This window comes from Lissotriton helveticus, chromosome 9 (genome assembly GCF_964261635.1).
Source record: "Lissotriton helveticus chromosome 9, aLisHel1.1, whole genome shotgun sequence".
Lineage (NCBI taxonomy): Eukaryota > Metazoa > Chordata > Amphibia > Caudata > Salamandridae > Lissotriton > Lissotriton helveticus.
In genome coordinates, this window is record NC_136070.1 from 697,796,794 (window position 1) to 697,815,626 (window position 18,833).

General features: G+C 44.3%; 1 protein-coding gene across 11 annotated transcripts in view; it reads left to right on the top strand.

Annotated features, from left to right (window-relative positions):
* Positions 1 to 18,833, top strand: part of BRMS1 (BRMS1 transcriptional repressor and anoikis regulator) — a 214,513-nt gene that overhangs the window by 54,907 nt on the left and 140,773 nt on the right. For 6 of the 11 annotated variants that reach the window (XM_078660811.1, XM_078660812.1, XM_078660817.1 and 3 more), the window contains exons 4-5: positions 5,574 to 5,664; positions 10,121 to 10,248. In XM_078660811.1, coding sequence (XP_078516937.1) covers positions 5,574 to 5,664; positions 10,121 to 10,248 — 219 coding nt within the window. Of the gene's footprint in view, positions 1 to 5,573; positions 5,665 to 6,481; positions 6,560 to 10,120; positions 10,249 to 18,833 lie in introns of all 11 variants that reach the window. The other 5 variants (XM_078660814.1, XM_078660809.1, XM_078660808.1 and 2 more) reach the window with 1 other exon arrangement.

Sequence of the window (18,833 nt, forward strand, 5' to 3'; positions counted from 1 at the left end):
GGACCCCGGGTCCCGCCCGGAGTACTGAAACAAAGCACAGCCTGGGCAGAGGTGCCAAGCCTCCTCCTCCAGGATGGGCAGGGTCCATGAAGGCGAAGTACAAATCTCAGACCCCCGGACATCTTGAAGATGGGGGGGACCCAAACAACCAGAGAGCGACTTATACCCCCTTCCCACTGGAGGGTGGTGTAATAGGGGTGTACCCACCCGAAGGAAGTGAGCCATTGCTCCCAACCTTTACCTACCTAAAACGTCCCTGTATTTAGGGGCAACCCTGAACCTTGCATCCTCAGACAATAAGTAACAAGAAGAAGACGTACCAAAGAGCTGTGCTGAAGGAAGACAGGGAGGACACCAACTGACTTTTTCCCATCCCTACCAGCCTGTCCCAACCTGCTCCAGCAGAATTCGGTGTGTCCTGCAGGCACCAGCTCCCCAGAACCTGGAGGACCTGCCCTGCCTTCCCCAACCAGACTTTGTCTCCCGTGAGCTCTGGATTTGCTCACCAACAGACTCTGACCAAATCTGTGAGTCTTCACCACCCTGCACCTGACGCCCACGGCCCGAGTTAGAGTGGCCCAACACCACGTGGAGGTCTCCCTGGCGAATCTGATTAGGGATCTTGTGTTCCCTGACCTGCCTCAAGTCTCCTGATGATGCCTGCAGCCCCTTTCTGGAGCATCTCCGCGACCGGTGCCGGTCGAAAAAACCAGACGCCAAAAGACACCCCTACACCTGATGTCCTGGGCCTTGGGTGCCCCAACCAATGGTGTCCCAGCATCCCACTAAATCTCAACTTACCTCTCCAACCTGTGGTAGCCTCTAGAAGATCTTCGTTCCTAAGCCTGCAGTGTTTGTTGAAACCGGAGAATGCCCTTTGAAAGTAACATGGCACTCGACGCCAAAACAGCATCCTGAACCCGGCCACCCTAGTGTCGCTGTTGGTTCAGCTTGGGTGCTAACTTGAACCCCCTTTTGCTCTGTGCTTAATCCAGGAGCTTTGCTCCCTCAACCTTGTGGCCTGCTAGTGAGCAGTCACCAACCGGATGCCCCCTATCCCCATTGGATAACAGTGGGCCTCAGCACCCGGCCACGCTAGTGACGCTGAGAGTGCTCATGGAGTGCATCCTTGACCCTTGGGAAACCCTTGTTCTAACATCAGAAACCCAACTCCCAAAACCAAGTACTTGCCTGTAAACAGATAACTTAATTTCCTCCCAGAGGATTGCAGTGACTGCTTTTCTTTAAAAAAAAAGTTCTATGTGTGGAGTTAGAAATTCTATGAAAAACCATACAAGTGTGTTTCGATGACAAATTGCATTACTGACCTTTATCCAGGCAATGTCCCAGTGTGGTATCTAGGTATACCATACTGAGTAAGAAAAGTAATCTGAAAAGTAACTAAAAAGTAATTTCAATAGTAACTGAAAAGTAATTTCAACGGTTTATGAACAAGTGACTTACCAGTAACCAATACACTTTTCATTCAACTGCATTCAAACTGTATTCAACTGCATTATTTTTGCAAAGTACTATTACACTTACCTGTACCAGGCCTGGCTTGGTTCTAGAAATAAAATACAATGAAATAATATTTTTGCACAAATTAAATTGGTCCAAGTTCAGTCTTTGAGTGTGCGAAACCATTTCTTCCCTGAGTGTGTATAAATAAATGCCTAACACTACCCTCTGATAAAGCCTTACTGCTTGCCCACACTACTACAAAGAGAGTGTAAGGTATTATCTACTTTTACCTCTGCCTTCCTTTGGGGATCCACTGGACTCTGTGCACTCTATACCTTACTTTGGTATAATATATACAGAGCCAGCTTCCTACTCTGCACTATATACAGTTTAAACATAAGAAGAACCTAGATGCTGTTAAGCATTGTATACAAATGTGCCGAAGAATCTTAATTGCAAAAAACACAGTTGATGGACAGAATGTAGAACAATGTCATACATTCACCCCAGTACAAGGATCTGGGCCTAAATCCATCGTTTGTTTGCACTACACACCACCCTGGGTTAGACACTGGCTATATGCAAATCGGCTCTGACCCTGTGCCTCATGGGAACAGTCCAGTCCGAACTACCAAGCCGTCTTTCCCAGACCGGAATCAAGCATCCAAGGACCGGTTTCTGGCTATCAGCCTTCATCAGCCTGGATAGCTTGACTCCAGTGGTGTGGAGAGCCTGGGACTCACGTCTGAGCATACCCAGCCCACTCGGGGTGAAAATTGCAAAAAACACAGTTGATGGACAGAATGTAGAAAAATGTCATACATTCACCCCAGTACAAGGATCTGGGCCTAAATCCATCGTTTTTTTGCACTCCACACCACCCTGGGTTAGACACTGGCTATATGCAAATCAGCTCTGACCCTGTGCCTCATGGGAACAGTCCAGTCCGAACTACCAAGCCATGTCTTTCCCAGACCGGAATCAAGCATCCAAGGACCGGTTTCTGGCTATCAGCCTTCATCAGCCTGGATAGCTTGACTCCAGTGGTGTGGAGAGCCTGGGACTCACGTCTGAGCATACCCAGCCCACTCGGGGTGAAAATTGCAAAAAACACAGTTGATGGACAGAATGTAGAACAATGTCATACATTCACCCCAGTACAAGGATCTGGGCCTAAATCCATCGTTTTTTTGCACTCCACACCACCCTGGGTTAGACACTGGCTATATGCAAATCAGCTCTGACCCTGTGCCTCATGGGAACAGTCCAGTCCGAACTACCAAGCCATGTCTTTCCCAGACCGGAATCAAGCATCCAAGGACCGGTTTCTGGCTATCAGCCTTCATCAGCCTGGATAGCTTGACTCCAGTGGTGTGGAGAGCCTGGGACTCAGGTCTGAGCATACCCAGCCCACTCGGGGTGAAAATTGCAAAAAACACAGTTGATGGACAGAATGTAGAACAATGTCATACATTCACCCCAGTACAAGGATCTGGGCCTAAATCCATCGTTTTTTTTGCACTCCACACCACCCTGGGTTAGAGACTGGCAATATGCAAATCAGCTCTGACCCTGTGCCTCATGGGAACAGTCCAGTCCGAACTACCAAGCCATGTCTTTCCCAGACCGGAATCAAGCATCCAAGGACCGGTTTCTGGCTATCAGCCTTCATCAGCCTGGATAGCTTGACTCCAGTGGTGTGGAGAGCCTGGGACTCACGTCTGAGCATACCCAGCCCACTCGGGGTGAAAATTGCAAAAAACACAGTTGATGGACGGAATGTAGAACAATGTCATACATTCACCCCAGTACAAAGATCTGGGCCTAAATCCATCGTTTTTTTTGCACTCCACACCACCCTGGGTTAGAGACTGGCAATATGCAAATCAGCTCTGACCCTGTGCCTCATGGGAACAGTCCAGTCCGAACTACCAAGCCATGTCTTTCCCAGACCGGAATCAAGCATCCAAGGACCGGTTTCTGGCTATCAGCCTTCATCAGCCTGGATAGCTTGACTCCAGTGGTGTGGAGAGCCTGGGACTCACGTCTGAGCATACCCAGCCCACTCGGGGTGAAAATTGCAAAAAACACAGTTGATGGACGGAATGTAGAACAATGTCATACATTCACCCCAGTACAAAGATCTGGGCCTAAATCCATCGTTTTTTTGCACTCCAAACAACCCTGGGTTAGACACTGGCTATATAAGATCTTTTGACTGGGTGTGAGTGTTTGATTGATTCAGATGCTCCGTCCATCACCACCCCCTTTTGTTCTGCGAAGAATCTTAATCTAACAGCTGATATTCTAGACTTGTTTTATACATTTGGGGATTGAATCCTTATAATTTCATCCTTCTGCACATTCCACAGACTCTTGGACCTATACTAGCAACTCTGAATGCCCTGTATGACTTCGGAGGACATTTGTCTCTTAACTTTGTTTGCCAATCTAACATTTACTCTATCGGTTTTCTGAATGGTTGATGAACAACCCATCATGAGCCAAAGCTGATGAGTGTTGGAGCACCTTACGAAAGGACATTTGCCAATAAATATGCACATTGATTTCATTACATTTTGTTGAGGATAAATTTCAATTTGCAACCACTCTTTGAGGTAGTTCATGTAGAGGTTATCTAAATCAAAAACATTATGGTGGGGGCGTTTAGGCCTATACTCTTCCCATGCTTTAGGAGGAAAAGCCCTTCTCAATGAAGCTACCGCTTTTTTCACCCATTGCCAATTAAGTCCCAGTTTGCATGAGCAAGGAGATCCAGACTGTAGTTCAGCAGAGTTGCATTTAATGTCTCCCGAATTCCAAGCCATTTGTGGTGTGTAGATACTGATATTTGTTTGTTTATTTCTTGTTGTATTGTCACATTGAAAGGTTCCTAATTAATCTTTCAAAAGTAGCAGCTGGGTATAGTGTCATATTGTTTGACCTGCAGAATCCGGAAACAACTCAAAAGGACTTTCAGATTGCTCAAAGTGAGACAAAAAAGGATCTAAACTAGAGGGGTGGTCATTTTTTCTCCCAACATTGCTGTTACAATTCATATTCGGTTGTATTGTGTCAGAATTGGAGTGCAGTCCAATTATTGTCATTATCAAGCCGCAGCATGGCTTCCTGCAGAGGAATCGAGTTGAGAGGACTGATGCCGGCACACAAGAGGAAGACTGTCTCCCCTTTAAAACCAAAATCACTCTGAACCTCATAACATAGCTAAAGACTTCATCTAACCTCATCAGCTGTAAAACATCAATCCCTTTAGTCAGTGCTGATCTAGAAGCTGGATTGAAGAAAGGTATGCAGCCTTTAGGGAGTATAGTAAAGGCAATTTGTGGAGATGGGAACTGTACATGTACTTTCTTCTATAGTTCTGAATTTTGACACCATTATGTGAAATGTACATTGCCTGCAATGTATACATGGAAGTTGCCAAGTGGCAAGAATAAAACCATAAAAAAACCTAAGATGCAGTTTTTGCACCTTGTGAATTTGGACAGATTGGAACGTATAGTCTGGAAGAGGTGTGGCGCAGCGGCCAGGGCAGTTAACTTCGGAACACCGGGGCTCACGGTTCGATCACCGGCGGCAGGTTAGCCCAGCACCATGTGACTGGGCAATAGCTCGCTTAATCTCCCCGACGGCTCACAGCGCCGTGACACCCTTAGGGGTAATTGTTCGCGCTTTACAAATACCGGATTATTGTATGTACATTTTATTTCATAATAGCAAGTAAAAAGCCTTCTTAGATATATAAAAGCATTTTGTAATTTAGAATACATTCTGAAGTCCTCTCCGCAGTAATACCACTATTGTGAGATATTAAAGTAGCCTCTTACGAAAAAGATAACGGTGAAGATCAAACTGGACATTTTAATCGTTCATGGCAGAAATCGAGAAACAAACAACATATTGGTGGTTGCTTTCTTTGAGCTGCATAGTTATTGTAAAGATTAGGTACAAGGGTTTAAATTCACCTTTTTTTATTTAGGGAATCTGGTCTGATTTAAGGTGGACTTGACACATAAGGAAAGTCATTTTTTAATGTATAGTAGTATAGATTGAAACGCTTGAAGTGACCGCCATTTTCCTTTCTGCAGAAATGGATGATGAGGACTGTGAAAGGAGGCGGACCGAGTGCTTAGATGAGATGTCTGATCTGGAGAAGCAGTTTGCGGAACTGAAGGACAAGTAAGTAATGCAACCTCGGGATTTGAGAGATTGGGTGGGCGAGGCGAGTGTTGCTGAACCAAACTGAAGTTGCTTAGAAGTGGAGAGCAGACTGTGACAGTATGATGACAGAATAGGATGCCATCTCCATATGGGGAGAAGGCAGGGCTTTGACTCCTTTAATGAAATGCATGCTTCAAGGTTACTGACTGCGTTTGTTCACCAGTGACCAGATCCATTAACTTTCTCAGCCCTTTGCTAACCTTTACAAGAGCGACTTTACCTTTGTTATATTTTCTTTGGCATTTGCATGCTTTAATCTCTGACATGTCACTTTATATCCTTGGGCTAAGGATTCTGATTTGTGGTCTGACTTTGGGGTTGGAGCTGTGGCTCTGTGACAGTGCTCTTTGGATGATTGAGACTTCTGTCAGCTGGGATCTCTAGGCCTAGGGGAGGAAATCTGATAAAAGGGGATGTATGGGTGGAGGCAGTTGGACCTTTCTTGTTCAACATAGACCACATAGACTCCTTGAGAGTGCAGCAGTTTCTACAGGCATCAGTGGCATTACCAGGCACTTGTTGCTATTTGACAACGTTCATTAGCCTTTGGTGGGTGGGGGTCTGCTGACTGTTTTTGCATGGGTGTTTATGCAACTCAGTAAACCCCCTAGTAGTTTCACCCTCTAGAGTGATGAGAGTGATGGAATTTGGATGGTAGCCCAAACGTTTTGCTACAAGTTATTCATTGGGGAAGTATTGGGAATCTGTATGAAAACCTACCATGCTGTGCATGACCTCCCCCAAGGGTCCAGACTACCTCTGGTTCTCCCCACAGACCTTGTAGACGCCTCCCTCGGCTCGCCCGAGGTGCCTCCACGTCGCGGGACAGGACGTGGCGTCTCCGTGTAAGTGGGTAAGGAAATGGACTGTTTCTGACAGAAGGGGTTCTTGGAATTGCAGCAAGGGAGGAGGAGGGGGTAAAAGTGCTATTGAAAACCTAAGTAAGGGGCTGTTTGGCGAGAGGGAAAGAGACTGCCCATATAAGTTGACCTAGGAAATTGGTAGGTAAATGACCATTCTTAAAAGTACATTGAAAGAAGTCTTTGGGAAAGTCCTCGGCTTAAGGGGCCCTAGTGTGAATGCAAGGTTGAGGAAATAGAGAAGTTTAGAATTTAACAGTGAATCCGGGCTGCAGTAGCCTATTCCATCCTGTGTTAATATGCAAGTATTAGGTGGCCTCCTGCTTTGTTTCTTTCACAAATCTGTTGCTCCTCTGTGTTCTGTATTTTATTCTGTTCTTCTCCTGACAGATTGTTCAATACATCACCTCTGTCAAAAAATAGCTAATTTTGTAGTTCTGTCCTTCCTTCTCCATTAAACATAACCTTCCGTTTTAGAAGAATCATTCTCCTATCACTATAGATATGTTTATCTTTTTTGTAATGCATTTATTTTCTCTCTTCTTTCCTGCAGTCCTCTCTGTGATTGACATTTGATTTGTTGCACCCCACCGCAACTCTTGGCGGTCCTGAGGGTTCGATCTTCCTACCCGCCACCTCTGTGTTTATCTGACGTTACAAACAACTTGACTCTGACCTATACTAATGGATTCCTCATATTTATTAGAGCCTTTGGCTGTGCTGAACTATGCAATAAAGTAGGGCCTTCACCATTGTCCCCAGGGAGGCATTCCATTGGTCGAAAAGTCAGCATGCTCCCTACCTAGTTCCCCTTAATAAAGCAAGTTCATAAAATGAGCACATGGAAGGAGCATGATGGAGCTGGGTTTGACGATCATGCTGGGGGTGGGTTAGTCAGTCACATTCCCTTGCCAATTGTGGTGATGTATCTTCACTTATTTAGACTTTTGGACTGGTGTAAAGTGGAGACAGCTGACCATTGAAGTCAGGTAGTTGTACTGGACGTCTGCAAGAACGGGGTTGTCATTGTCGTGGATGGTGGATTTGTTGTATGATGTAAGGAGTTCTCGTTTGCTTTATGCTGGGGTGAGATTTCATACTATGCAGTTAGTATCTTCTCTGTGATGTGGGTTTTTAAAGGAGAGGTCATTTTTTAATTATGAATCTTACAAAACCTAGTTTGGGACTTTTTCAGTGCGGTGTGTGACATGGATCAATTCTGTGGTGTTCAGATTCAATTTAAGATAGGTGCTTGACAGAGGATGTCTTCAGTCTGGCAATGCTTGTAACTGATGAGATGTTAGAATGGCTTTTGATCACTTTTTTTGGGGGCTTTTTGGTGTCATAGGTGTCCTGACCGATATGGATGTAGTGGGTGGCTAAAAGTGCTTTTAGAGGATCAATGTCGAAGACTAGAATTGAAGAGAGGATTGTTCCTTGCTGTACTTCGTTGGTCACATGCTATCATGTCTGGTGGGTTGCATTGTAAGCAAGTATTGCAAATTGCAGATGATGGAGGAGAACCACTGTAATATAAGCAGAGTCAGTGAATCCCACAACAATTATCAGGATGTTCAGTAAGGGCTGTTGGTTTATAATATCGAGTGCTAGTGAAAGGTCAAGAATTACCAGATGGCGACTGCTGTTCTTTGTTATGAGAAGGGCATTGTTGACAACAATATTTTCTTAGATTGTTCTCCTCCATGATGTGAAGGCTGAGCAAGGTGTCCTCAATAGACTTTTGCAGTTGCATGGGGGCTCCTTCGTAATGATTTTGTCAAGAAGTATTTAATTAAAAGACCACACCTTAAACCAATAGCAGAGTTCTTTCTCCCCTTGCTTGCTGACCAGGAACAAGATAGATGATTCAAGTACACTAATAAAACCATTGCTTTTAAGCGGTAGAGCTCCAGAGTCTAACATGTTACAGCACTACGCCTGAGCAAGCACAGGCTCGAGCAATCCTGCTGCTTGCTCGAGCCTGTGTCCACCAATGTACTCTGCAGGTGCTGTGAAATGATATAAACCATGTCCCCAAGTTATTCCTTGCTTTTGCCTCCTGTCTCTAAGCCATTACATAAATCATTAACCAACTATCACCATTACAAGTTTGCCATCTTAGTTGACTGTGAGGTACAGTATTAAAATTCATTCGGAAATGTAGATGCTTCGGAGGCATCACTCTCTCTCAACCAAACCCTTTATTTGTCCCTTTGAAAACTGAGGGATGTCTCATTGTTATTGCACTGGAGAATAGGATGCCACGCTGGGGAATACAGTGTGCTACCATTTATGTAAGCCACTGGTTTAATGGTATTCTGCATTTCTTTTCGTTCGAAGGTGGTTCTGTACATTGCCTTGGGACTGAGGACCTGCTGGCACTTCTATGATTGCCACATTCCTCTCTGTTCCTTTGTTTGCAAGATGTGAATCCTGAATCCTTAATCCTTTCTCTGGCCCTTCAGAACTTTTCCAGTGTTTAGAGTGATGAGGGAACCCGAGTTTTGAGGCTGAAAAGGAGTGAGGGCGGAACGCGAAGGGGAAGAAGGAAAACACTTTGCATATCAGAATTGATTGCAGTGTCAGAATTGTAGTGCCACATCATGGAAGAGAAGGGAAAGGGGCAGTAAAATATGATGGGTGATTCTATTATGGGGATAAGCTCCTCCTAGTGAAAGTATGGCAAGATGGGGACGGAGACCATCTCCGAAGAGAGTGTGAGTCCTTGTAAATTTAGAAATTGGGAGGAAGTTCTCACTGGAGAATATTAGATGGCAGCACCAAGCTTCAGGGAAGGTCATTATAAAAGGTCTCAGAAGAGGTGGTTACATTAAAGGCTGATGCCAAATTATTGAAAGAGTGAATGAACCAATGAGGGAACACATGGGGAAAAGTGCAACTAATGGTAAGAAACAGAAAGGCCTCATTAAAGAGGTTGGGAAGGGAATGAATCCTGAGGTGGTGGAGAAAAGTAGAAAAGGGCTGGTGTGTGGGTTAGAGAGATCAATTTAACGCAAGAAAGAGAATTCCTAAAGGTTGTGATGGGGTATTTAACTGATAGTGAGTAAGGGGACTTGATATTAAACATTTTTATTGGCATTTTCAAGTGTCACAGACATCATGTCATTTGTGAGTAAGGGGACTTATTGGGCAACTGAGAAGGGAAGTTACAACTAGCTAAGAAATACCCTGTAGGGGACTAGGAAGAGAAGTTTAGTTATAATGCTTAAACGAAAGCTGTATGCTGTTGGGAGGGAAAATAGACTTTTCAAGGTGGTTTTGAAAGCATTGCAAAGTTCATATTGAAACTTGTGCTTCTATTTGTGGTTTACAGTGAGGTGGTGCCCTTCTTAGGGGATAGCAAGTGTAGAGGGCAATGCTGCACAGGGAATTTGGAAATGTTATAAACACAGTCTATGGCAAGATGAGGAACACAGCGAGGAATGGAGGCAAAGTGCACAGAGTATGGGAATGACAGCAATGCTTTGAAGAGTTGACTAATTTGTGGAGAGTCCTCATGAAGTCAATCACCAAACATTTTCTCCTATTTTCAGGCTATTTAAGGAAAGATTACAGCAGGTGAAAGCCAAACTTGAAGAAGTAGCGGCTGGAAAGGCTGCAGAGTACATTGACCCTCTGGCTGTGCTTCAGAAAAATATGAAAATCCGCATTGAGGTGGCTGGTAAGTTGGGCAAATGAGATTCTCAGACAGGGATTTGATTTGTGGAATAGTGAATTATTACATGTATGGGTCCCTGATTGCTCAGTAGGTTGAAAATAAAGGTCAGTGTGTGTATCAACTCTTATTCTTCAGTTTTCAGATACTTATCACTCCACTGTTTAAATTGCTTTAATCTCCTTATCTGAAAGGAGAGCATGGCAGGAAAAATCCGGCTATTCTTTATTTGTTTTTAAGAAAGCTTTATTTTTACTAGATGTGCAGGTTTGCTTTTAGAATGCTTCTTTGAAGTGCCATCTTGGAAGTTATAGACCTGGCAGTTCAACTGTTTTCCTTCTTGTTTTATTTTTTTTGAGTGTTTTTATATTGTGTTGCCTTGCTGTCTCTTATGGTTACTATATTGCATTCACATATGCGCCTTGAATTAGTAATCTCTTAGGATAGAGGAGAACACAGTACTGCTTAACATTAGGAAATGTTTGTCTACATAAAGCATACCTACTAGTGTGATGTTATTTGGGCTGGTGGACTGAGAAATGTGAGTGTTGCTCAGCACTGAACGTGAACAAGAATTGGGCTAAGGCTCAGGAGTCAAGGTAGCACTGCAGACGGTGCTGGTTCAGGAACAAGGAATTACTAAAGCTTTAGGAGTCAAGGTAGCACTGCAGGCAGGCAGGCAGGCTAGTTCAGTGAAACAGGAAATAGCTACAGCTCAGGAACCGAGGAGTCAAGAGAGCACTACAAGCAGTGCAAACCAGGAGCAAGAAATAGCTGAAGCCCAGGAACAGCAACACAGAATAACTATAGCTCAGGAACTCAGGAAACAAGGTAGCACTGCAGGCAGTGCTAATTCAGGTACAAGGAATAGTTATAGCTCAGGAATCAAGAATAAACTATAGCTCAGGAATCACTGGAAACAAGGATATCAAAGGCTCAGGAAAGACTGGAAACTAGGATCTGTCTCACCGTTATACAGCTACAATGACCAACCTTGGCCTGAAGGGAGCTGGGGCTCAAAAGTGCTCACAGTAATCATATACATCAAGTGTGAGCAGGCTAGCACCAGCCAGCCACAGGTGAGCTGAATTCCTCCACCCATCCCTGCAGGATGGCTGGGTTATTACAGACCTGTCTAGAAGAGTTTAATGTGCATTTACAGACATTATAGGGGTGAAACACGCACAAATTACAGCGCACAAAAGGAGTGACAGTCCCCTGCCTTGAGAAGGGTCCAGCATAGGACCCTAAACTCGCGTGTAGGAACGGAAGGTAAGCTGTCCAGAGGCATGCAATGTGGGGTGAGCACAGAGGGCTGTACTGAGGGGGAAGTCCTCCACGCGCGCTGCTTGAGCAGGACCTTTCACCCCCAGCGTCCCGGGCTGCTCGCCCGCTCACAGGAAAGTCGTAGGAGTAGGCCTACTCGGAGCAGTAGACACGTCTCCGGTTTAGGGCACGCGGATGGGGGCATGTAGAGCACCAGCATCTCCCCCAGGTCCACGGCCATTATCGTGTGCCCAAGTGTCCCGGGACCTGCAGAGACAACTGGCCTGGGAATTTGCTGTGGCTTGAGGTGAGCGGAAGTCGTATGCAGAATCCCTGTGGGGAGATTAGTGTGAGAGGTGCCAGGAGCCCTGGGGAGAGTGGCCGAAGTGCGAGCGCTGCCCCCAGCTGAACTGAGCTTACCTCCTGGAGGCTTCCATGGGAGGACCTGAAGCACGTCAGCTAATTTTGGCCGCCCGACTTGCCTGCTGTGAGTGAGCCTGTAATTGCCGTCCTGGGAAGAGCTGGTGTGGTCAAGTGGACAAGAGGACAGATGGGTGTGGGAGAGAATAACCCTCCCACATACAGCAGTATCTGGAGCAACAATAGACACATGATGATCACATAATGTTGAGCCTATGCCGAGATTTCAGTGCTGCCCAGTTCTAAAGGCGGCAACTCTGATAATTTCCCCACATTTTCTACTTTCTTGTTTCTCCTATGTCTCATACAGCGTTCACACTCATTCTATGACCCGCTCCCGGAGCCCACCTACTCTCTGCCACACCCATCTGTCCTCTTGTCCACTCGATCACACCAGCTCTTCCCAGGACGGCAATTACAGGCTCACTCACAGCAGGCAAGTCGGGCGGCCAAAATTAGCTGACAATCTGAGGATGGAGAAGATGCCCATGCGCCCTGTAGTCCAGGGGAGGAGTCACCTATCTCGTGATACTTCGAAGACTCTTCTAAGACAACAAGGTGCAAACATCCAGACCCAACACTAGGCGGCGATCTATGCTAAGATATGAATGTCAGCAGCCCTACATGCCAAGAACAGATGCATACTGGTAAGTAGCATTTCCTTCCAGATGGCGCCTTGAGCGCAGAAAGCTGGCAGCTGTGCACGTTCACGCGCACGTGAACGCAAGCATTAGGCCACATCCACGCAAGCTTTAGGCCAGGGTCGCACTTCCAAAAGGCCCCTTACTAAATGTCGAACAGTGCATGCGCTGCTGTAGGCTCGACCTAACAAGGGTCAGCTACATTCGGAGTGTATTCATTCAATACATCTATCTGTTGTCCATCCAGGGTACCTAATCCCATGGCATTTCAGAAAGGTAAAAACCCTGTACCGTTTCGTGTAGGAGCCTAAACCTCTGACATTGCAAGTCAGCAACCTATATCACCCACCATCATCAAAGCATGAGGTCCCACAGAGTCCCCCCGACCCCACCCATCCCGCTATCAAATCCAGCCGCTGCTGCAACAAAGACACAAACCAGAAAGAACAAGTCCCCGCCCCCCTGCCCACAGACAATTTAGTGCAACAAGATTGTGTTGAACTTTAGAAAGGTTCTGGGAAATCCTTTATATTTCTACACCCTACTTTTGCTGCTTTTACCTTGGTAGTTGGATTGTTTGTGCTTTGACTTCTCAGAGAATTTTGTTTGATTTGTACCAACAGATCCGATTTCAGGGAATTTTACATTTTATTTTTGCCCTCGTGCTGAGGGAGTAGGGCGGGATTTAAAGTTAGATTATCTGTTTTCTGCACATCTCTAAAAAGAACAATTGATGGACAGAATACTGAACAATGTCAAACATTCACCCCAGTACAGAGATCTGGGACTAAATCTATAGTTGTGTTGCTCCCCATGCTATACCAGTTTAAACCCAGCCACTGGATTCCAGATAGCCTGCATCGTGAAGGGCGATACCCTGAAAGCTGTCCCAAGATGCTTGTGTCTGGTACATGAAGGACCTGGCCTGGCAGTTCGGACTGGCCTGGTCCCATGAGGAGCAGGGTCAAGGCTGGTTTGCATATGTCTGGGTCCAAATTGAGGTGGCATAGTGAGTAAAAGAATGATGGATTAAACCCAGATCTATGACTGGGGATCAGTGGTTGGAAAGTTTCAGCACTCCGTCCATCATCTTGTTGTGTTTGCACATCTTCGACCTCCATTTGGTTGCGTAATTCTACCATTGTTGCGTCTCAGAATTTTGGCTTAGGTAGTATTGTGACACTCCAGACATGTTGCAGTTAAGGCCAAATCAACCTATTTTTGCGGTCGATTTGCATGCGCAGAAGGATCTTTTGAAGCATAACATATTGACGGTTAGTGCCATTTGTCACAGTATACTTGGGGATTGGGCGGTGTTTGCGTCTGATTGCGTCTGATTAGAAGATGATGCCTAGACAGCCCACATTCTCTGATGGTCTTTGGGCTTAAGCTGCATGAAACCATTAATTTGTATGATTTCAATTATCCAATTCTTTACGTGGTTGCTGCGTAAGGTTTCACCCACCTAGGATAGTTTGTGAAATTCCCAACACCTTTGTCGGCCATTTTATGAAAACACAACGGTCTGTTTTGCCATGACCTGCAGTGACATGACTGCTTAGTTGACTGGGTTAAGTGCATGTCCAGAAAACAACTGGTTACACATTTGCATCCTAGATCATCTTGCAAGTTTCATGAACTGTGTACTAATGAGCTGGGTAATAAAGTCACTCAGTGCTCCAGTATTTGAAATCAATCCATATTTTGATATGTACCCCATAAACATTAGCATTATTGTAGTAATATAAAACCTGGAAGCCTGTAATACATGTATAAAATGTGCTTCCTTTTTATTACAGACCAATTAATGACAATACTGTCCACCAGTAATACGAAAATGAAATAGCAACTCTAATAACTTATCACAGTTGATTTGTAACGTTGCAATGCCTCTGCTAGAGCCAACAGACAGCATGAAAGGCAATTCATGGAGTACCATTAAGGTGGTGTTTAAACAATTAAAGGGATAACTAGATTTTTATCTCTTTTCGCCTATGTTTGGCTCAATTGAACAGGTGTTAGCAAAAAGGAGACATTGATGGCAGTATTTTCTTTGCACAGCCAATGATTATTCCTTGAAAGCAGGAATGTCTGTATGATATCACTCACTCTAAGGTGAAGCCTCTTTTGAAAGTGACTTATACACTGGTATAGAATGTGTAACAAATTACTAGCTGTACATTGATGTTTTAATTTAGAACTTCAGATTCTGTGTTTATTTTGCTTACCTTCAACATTTTTATTCATTTAATATGAAAGACCAAGATAACAAGAATGTATCTGTTTGAAGGAGGTTAGTAGTGTTAAAAGGAATACATCATCCTCTGCCACATGTGTAAAAGATGTTGTAGGACACCTCAAAGTTCCATGACCTTAAAAATGTACTCCTCCTTCACTTGCATTATCCTTTTGATGTACGGCAGAGGCTACTTTAGCCCATGTATTGTAATTGGGGAAGTGATAACCATGCAATGTTGTTTTTTGTTTACCATGATGAGGTGATCCTTTCTGCTTCAAAATTATATAGCTTTTGTCCCTCTCATGCGTCTGAGGATGTTTAGTAGATTGTGGTGTTCAATATACTCATGAAGTTGTCTTCTTACAGGAGCTTTGAAGTTCTCTAACAACATAGTGTTGGGCATTGGCTTTCTTCACGAAACGATATTCTTAATATACTTCAGGTGCCCTTGATTAGTCCCTTTAGAAGTCATGTGTTTACAAGTTTATATTCTTTAGGGAATAATTTCTTAAAACAACAACATAGTGTTGGGCATTGGCTTTCTTCACGAAACGATATTCTTAATATACTTCAGGTGCCCTTGATTAGTCCCTTTAGAAGTCATGTGTTTACAAGTTTATATTCTTTAGGGAATAATTTCTTAAAACATGGTATTGGTAATTATTCATCTGCCCGATGCAGACTTGGATATAGTATGTTACGTGCAGCACATCATCCCTAGACATAGAATGAGGGTGTAAGTTATCCACCTGTTGGGAATTTGATATGGACTCCTATATATATTCTTTTTATTTGTTGCTAAAGGTCCATCACTTGTTTTTGCATGGCATAACAGTTTCAGGAGCATATCTACATTAGTTTCACTTCTAAAAGTGGTGACTGGTTCCTTTGACTTTTTAGTAACATTATTGACAAAGTAGAATATCCTCTGCCTCCTTTGCGTGATTTATTTGAGTTCCTGTATGAACTTCAGAGTGAGTTTCTATTTCTGTATTTGAGTAGTGCCAAAAGCATTTCCAGGTTGCAAACTGAAAATTGTCAGGTCGCAGTGGTGTAGGTTTTAACAACCATTGGTCTTTTAGCTCAGGCGTTTCATGTTATAAGGCAGTCACCTCTCATCAAGACATTACTAACTGAATGAAAATTGTGCAATTGAAAAAAGTTTGACTTGGACGAGGTCTTTGTTAACATTTTCTTTGCTTTGCACTGTAGCAATGCTGTCGGGTACCTTCGGTTTTCTCACTTACTTTTTGCCTTTTAAGTTAGTCAGCCGGTTTTGACTGCCTGCTATGGTCCCTTTAGTAATAAGCTATGTGGCAACAAAAGAAGACAAAATGATGGACTGGGTGCTATGAGGAATTCCTGACCATCGATAAAAGATAATTTACTTGATACGTGACTATGTTGCCCTGTTTAATTGCATACTCTAGAATCCAGGTACATCAGTTTTTATTTATGTGATTTGAATAGGTTAAGCTAGCTCAGCATTTCGTTTTGTAGGATGTATGGCCTGGTTTATTTAAGACAGTGAGTCATCGTTGGGACAAAGTCCCTCTGCATGCCTTAGGAAAGTTATGGCCCCCATTCTGTTTGCTTTTTTCTGCCCTGCCATGTTCTTTGTTTACTCAACAACCTGCGATCCCACTGAACAGTCTTCGTTTCCACTCTGCTGTTCTTGAGTAGAGCCAGGTGTTGCTGACGGTTGCCCAAAGTGAACCCCCAATGTACATCGATAATGGCCACAGTCACTCAGTGTAGGCTCTGGGAGACTGGCGGAGGTGGCAGTGATTCTATTTTGGAGATGCAGACCTTTAAACCTACACACATAGTGAGGAGACTCCTGACATGATCTCTGCTCATTCCCACACAAGTGGAGCTTCTTAGCCTGTCCCCAAGTACAGGAAATGTGTATGATATGCTCAAGTATTTCTGCTTTAAGAGTCTATAGGAGTTCATTTTTGACTCATGTGCTTGGTTGTGCAAGGTGGAGGACTTACTGCAGGCAGTTATTTGCCATGAAGAACATAACCACTTGTAATTCATTTTTGGAGGGTTCCTTCTTTTAATTCACTCAAGTGCCGTAGCACAGGATAACATTTATCTTAGAGCCAGTTATAAAGAACGTCTAGCATGTAAAGGCTTAAATAAATGTTTAGGGTCCTATCTCTGGCTTTATTCTGTATCGCAATCGTACCTGTTAATTTTAGTTATCTGTAAATAGGCTCATTCTATGGAAGATATAGCACTGACTAAACATTGAGTTTTAATGTTGTTTTTTATATTTAAGATTTGAACCAGTTCCATCAGTAAGAATAAGTCTTGGTTGATGGACTTACGGAGGGTCAAGTGGTCTATGAAAGTAACATGGTTAACAAACTCTAGTACCTGGTCATGGGGGCGCTGGAGTGGCAGTGTTAAAAACATGCAGGGCGCACAGGATTTTGGCCTGGTTGCAGGAGAGCTCATTGCTGTTCCAGAGGAAATTACTGTTGCCATATTTTTCTGATTCCAGATTCTACCCTGACATGTACTAATTGGTATTTGCAATTTTACATTCTGGTTTGGAGGCAAGTAGTCCTTCGGTTGTACATTGGTTTATCATTAGGAGGTTGTTGGGTCCAGTCTTAGCGCAGCATGCATGCGCTGCTCTAAGGAGAGGGCCTCTTGCAGTTGAACAGGACTTTTCACAAGCTCGTGCTTGTGGTATTTTTTCCACCGATATTTCTATTGGTGTTTGCGTGCGTCTTCCTTTAAAAGACAGCACGCAATTGGGTGCATGTCCCGCCTTTCCCAGCAAATGTAGCCGCCCATGGCCTAAGGCTTGCGGTTACGCGCACAGCGGCATCTGTTTGTTATTACAAGCATCTGTTTCTAAATAACGCGTTCACCACGCTGCCGTGCTCACTCGCCCCCGCTCATCTCTCGTTAAACCTGCCTGCAGATTCATTGTTGTGTGCTCTCGATTAATTGGCACAGTATTTAGTATTCTCTTTATTACTGTCTTCGTAGCTGGCTCTGTTTTCTTTGTTTGCTGCTCTGCTGCGTAATGGGTGTTCTATTCGATCTGGGTGTCCTGCTCAGTACTGGGCAGACTGTTCAATGCTGGGTGCTGTGACAAAGCTGCCTTCTCTCTTTGGGTCTTAGTTGGTTGGTGGGGCTGCTGCATACAGGGCTGAGTGTTCTGTTCGCTGGTTTCTCTGTCTGGAACTGAATTCTTTACTTTTTCACAGTTCTCTCTTCAGTGCTGGGTGTTTAGGTTGCTCAGTTCAGTGGTTGCTGCTCTGTTATTCGCTATTTTGGGTTCTTTAGTTGCTGGGTTCTCAGTTCAGTGCTGCTGCTCTGTTTAGTGGTTTGTTTGTTTTTCAGTCCGCGTGATCTGTCGAGTGCTGGGTTCTGATCCGCACTGGTAATGACAAGATTATTTCCCTGTACTGTGTTCAGTGGGTGCGCCCCTGTGTCGGCACGAGCAGTGATTGGGTGATTTCCCCGATCAGTGTACAGCACTCGGTTTAGTTGCTGCGCCACTGAGTGGCGGCACTCAGTGCTCGCCTGCAGCGCTCCCTCGTGCCTCACTCTTGTTCACAGGAAGCAAGCAGGGTGTGTGTGTTTCGGGAGGAGGGATCCCCGCCCAGGAAACCAGGTGGTGGTGTTCCGAGTGAAGAGCTTTAATCCTTCATGCATAGACACTTGGCGGGATAGTGAGAAAAAACAACCAGTACTGACCATTACGTAACTGATCAGTTGCCCAAATGGTTCATGTTACTACTGACCTGTACACAGGGCTTTAGTGGGATGAAAAAACTGGAGGGTCTCTCAAAGGGGCGTGGCCAATGTAAGTAAGTAAACATTTTATTGTATAGTTAATTAAAACCATTACAAAATATAAATACGACAATATACAATAACACAAAACATTTTTACACTGCTGTGTGTATGATAAAAGGTTATAAATTGAATAGGTCATTCAAGTTAAAAAAGTAGACGTGTTCCAGGTTCAAGATTTTGCCAGAGTTCTTTGTTTTTTC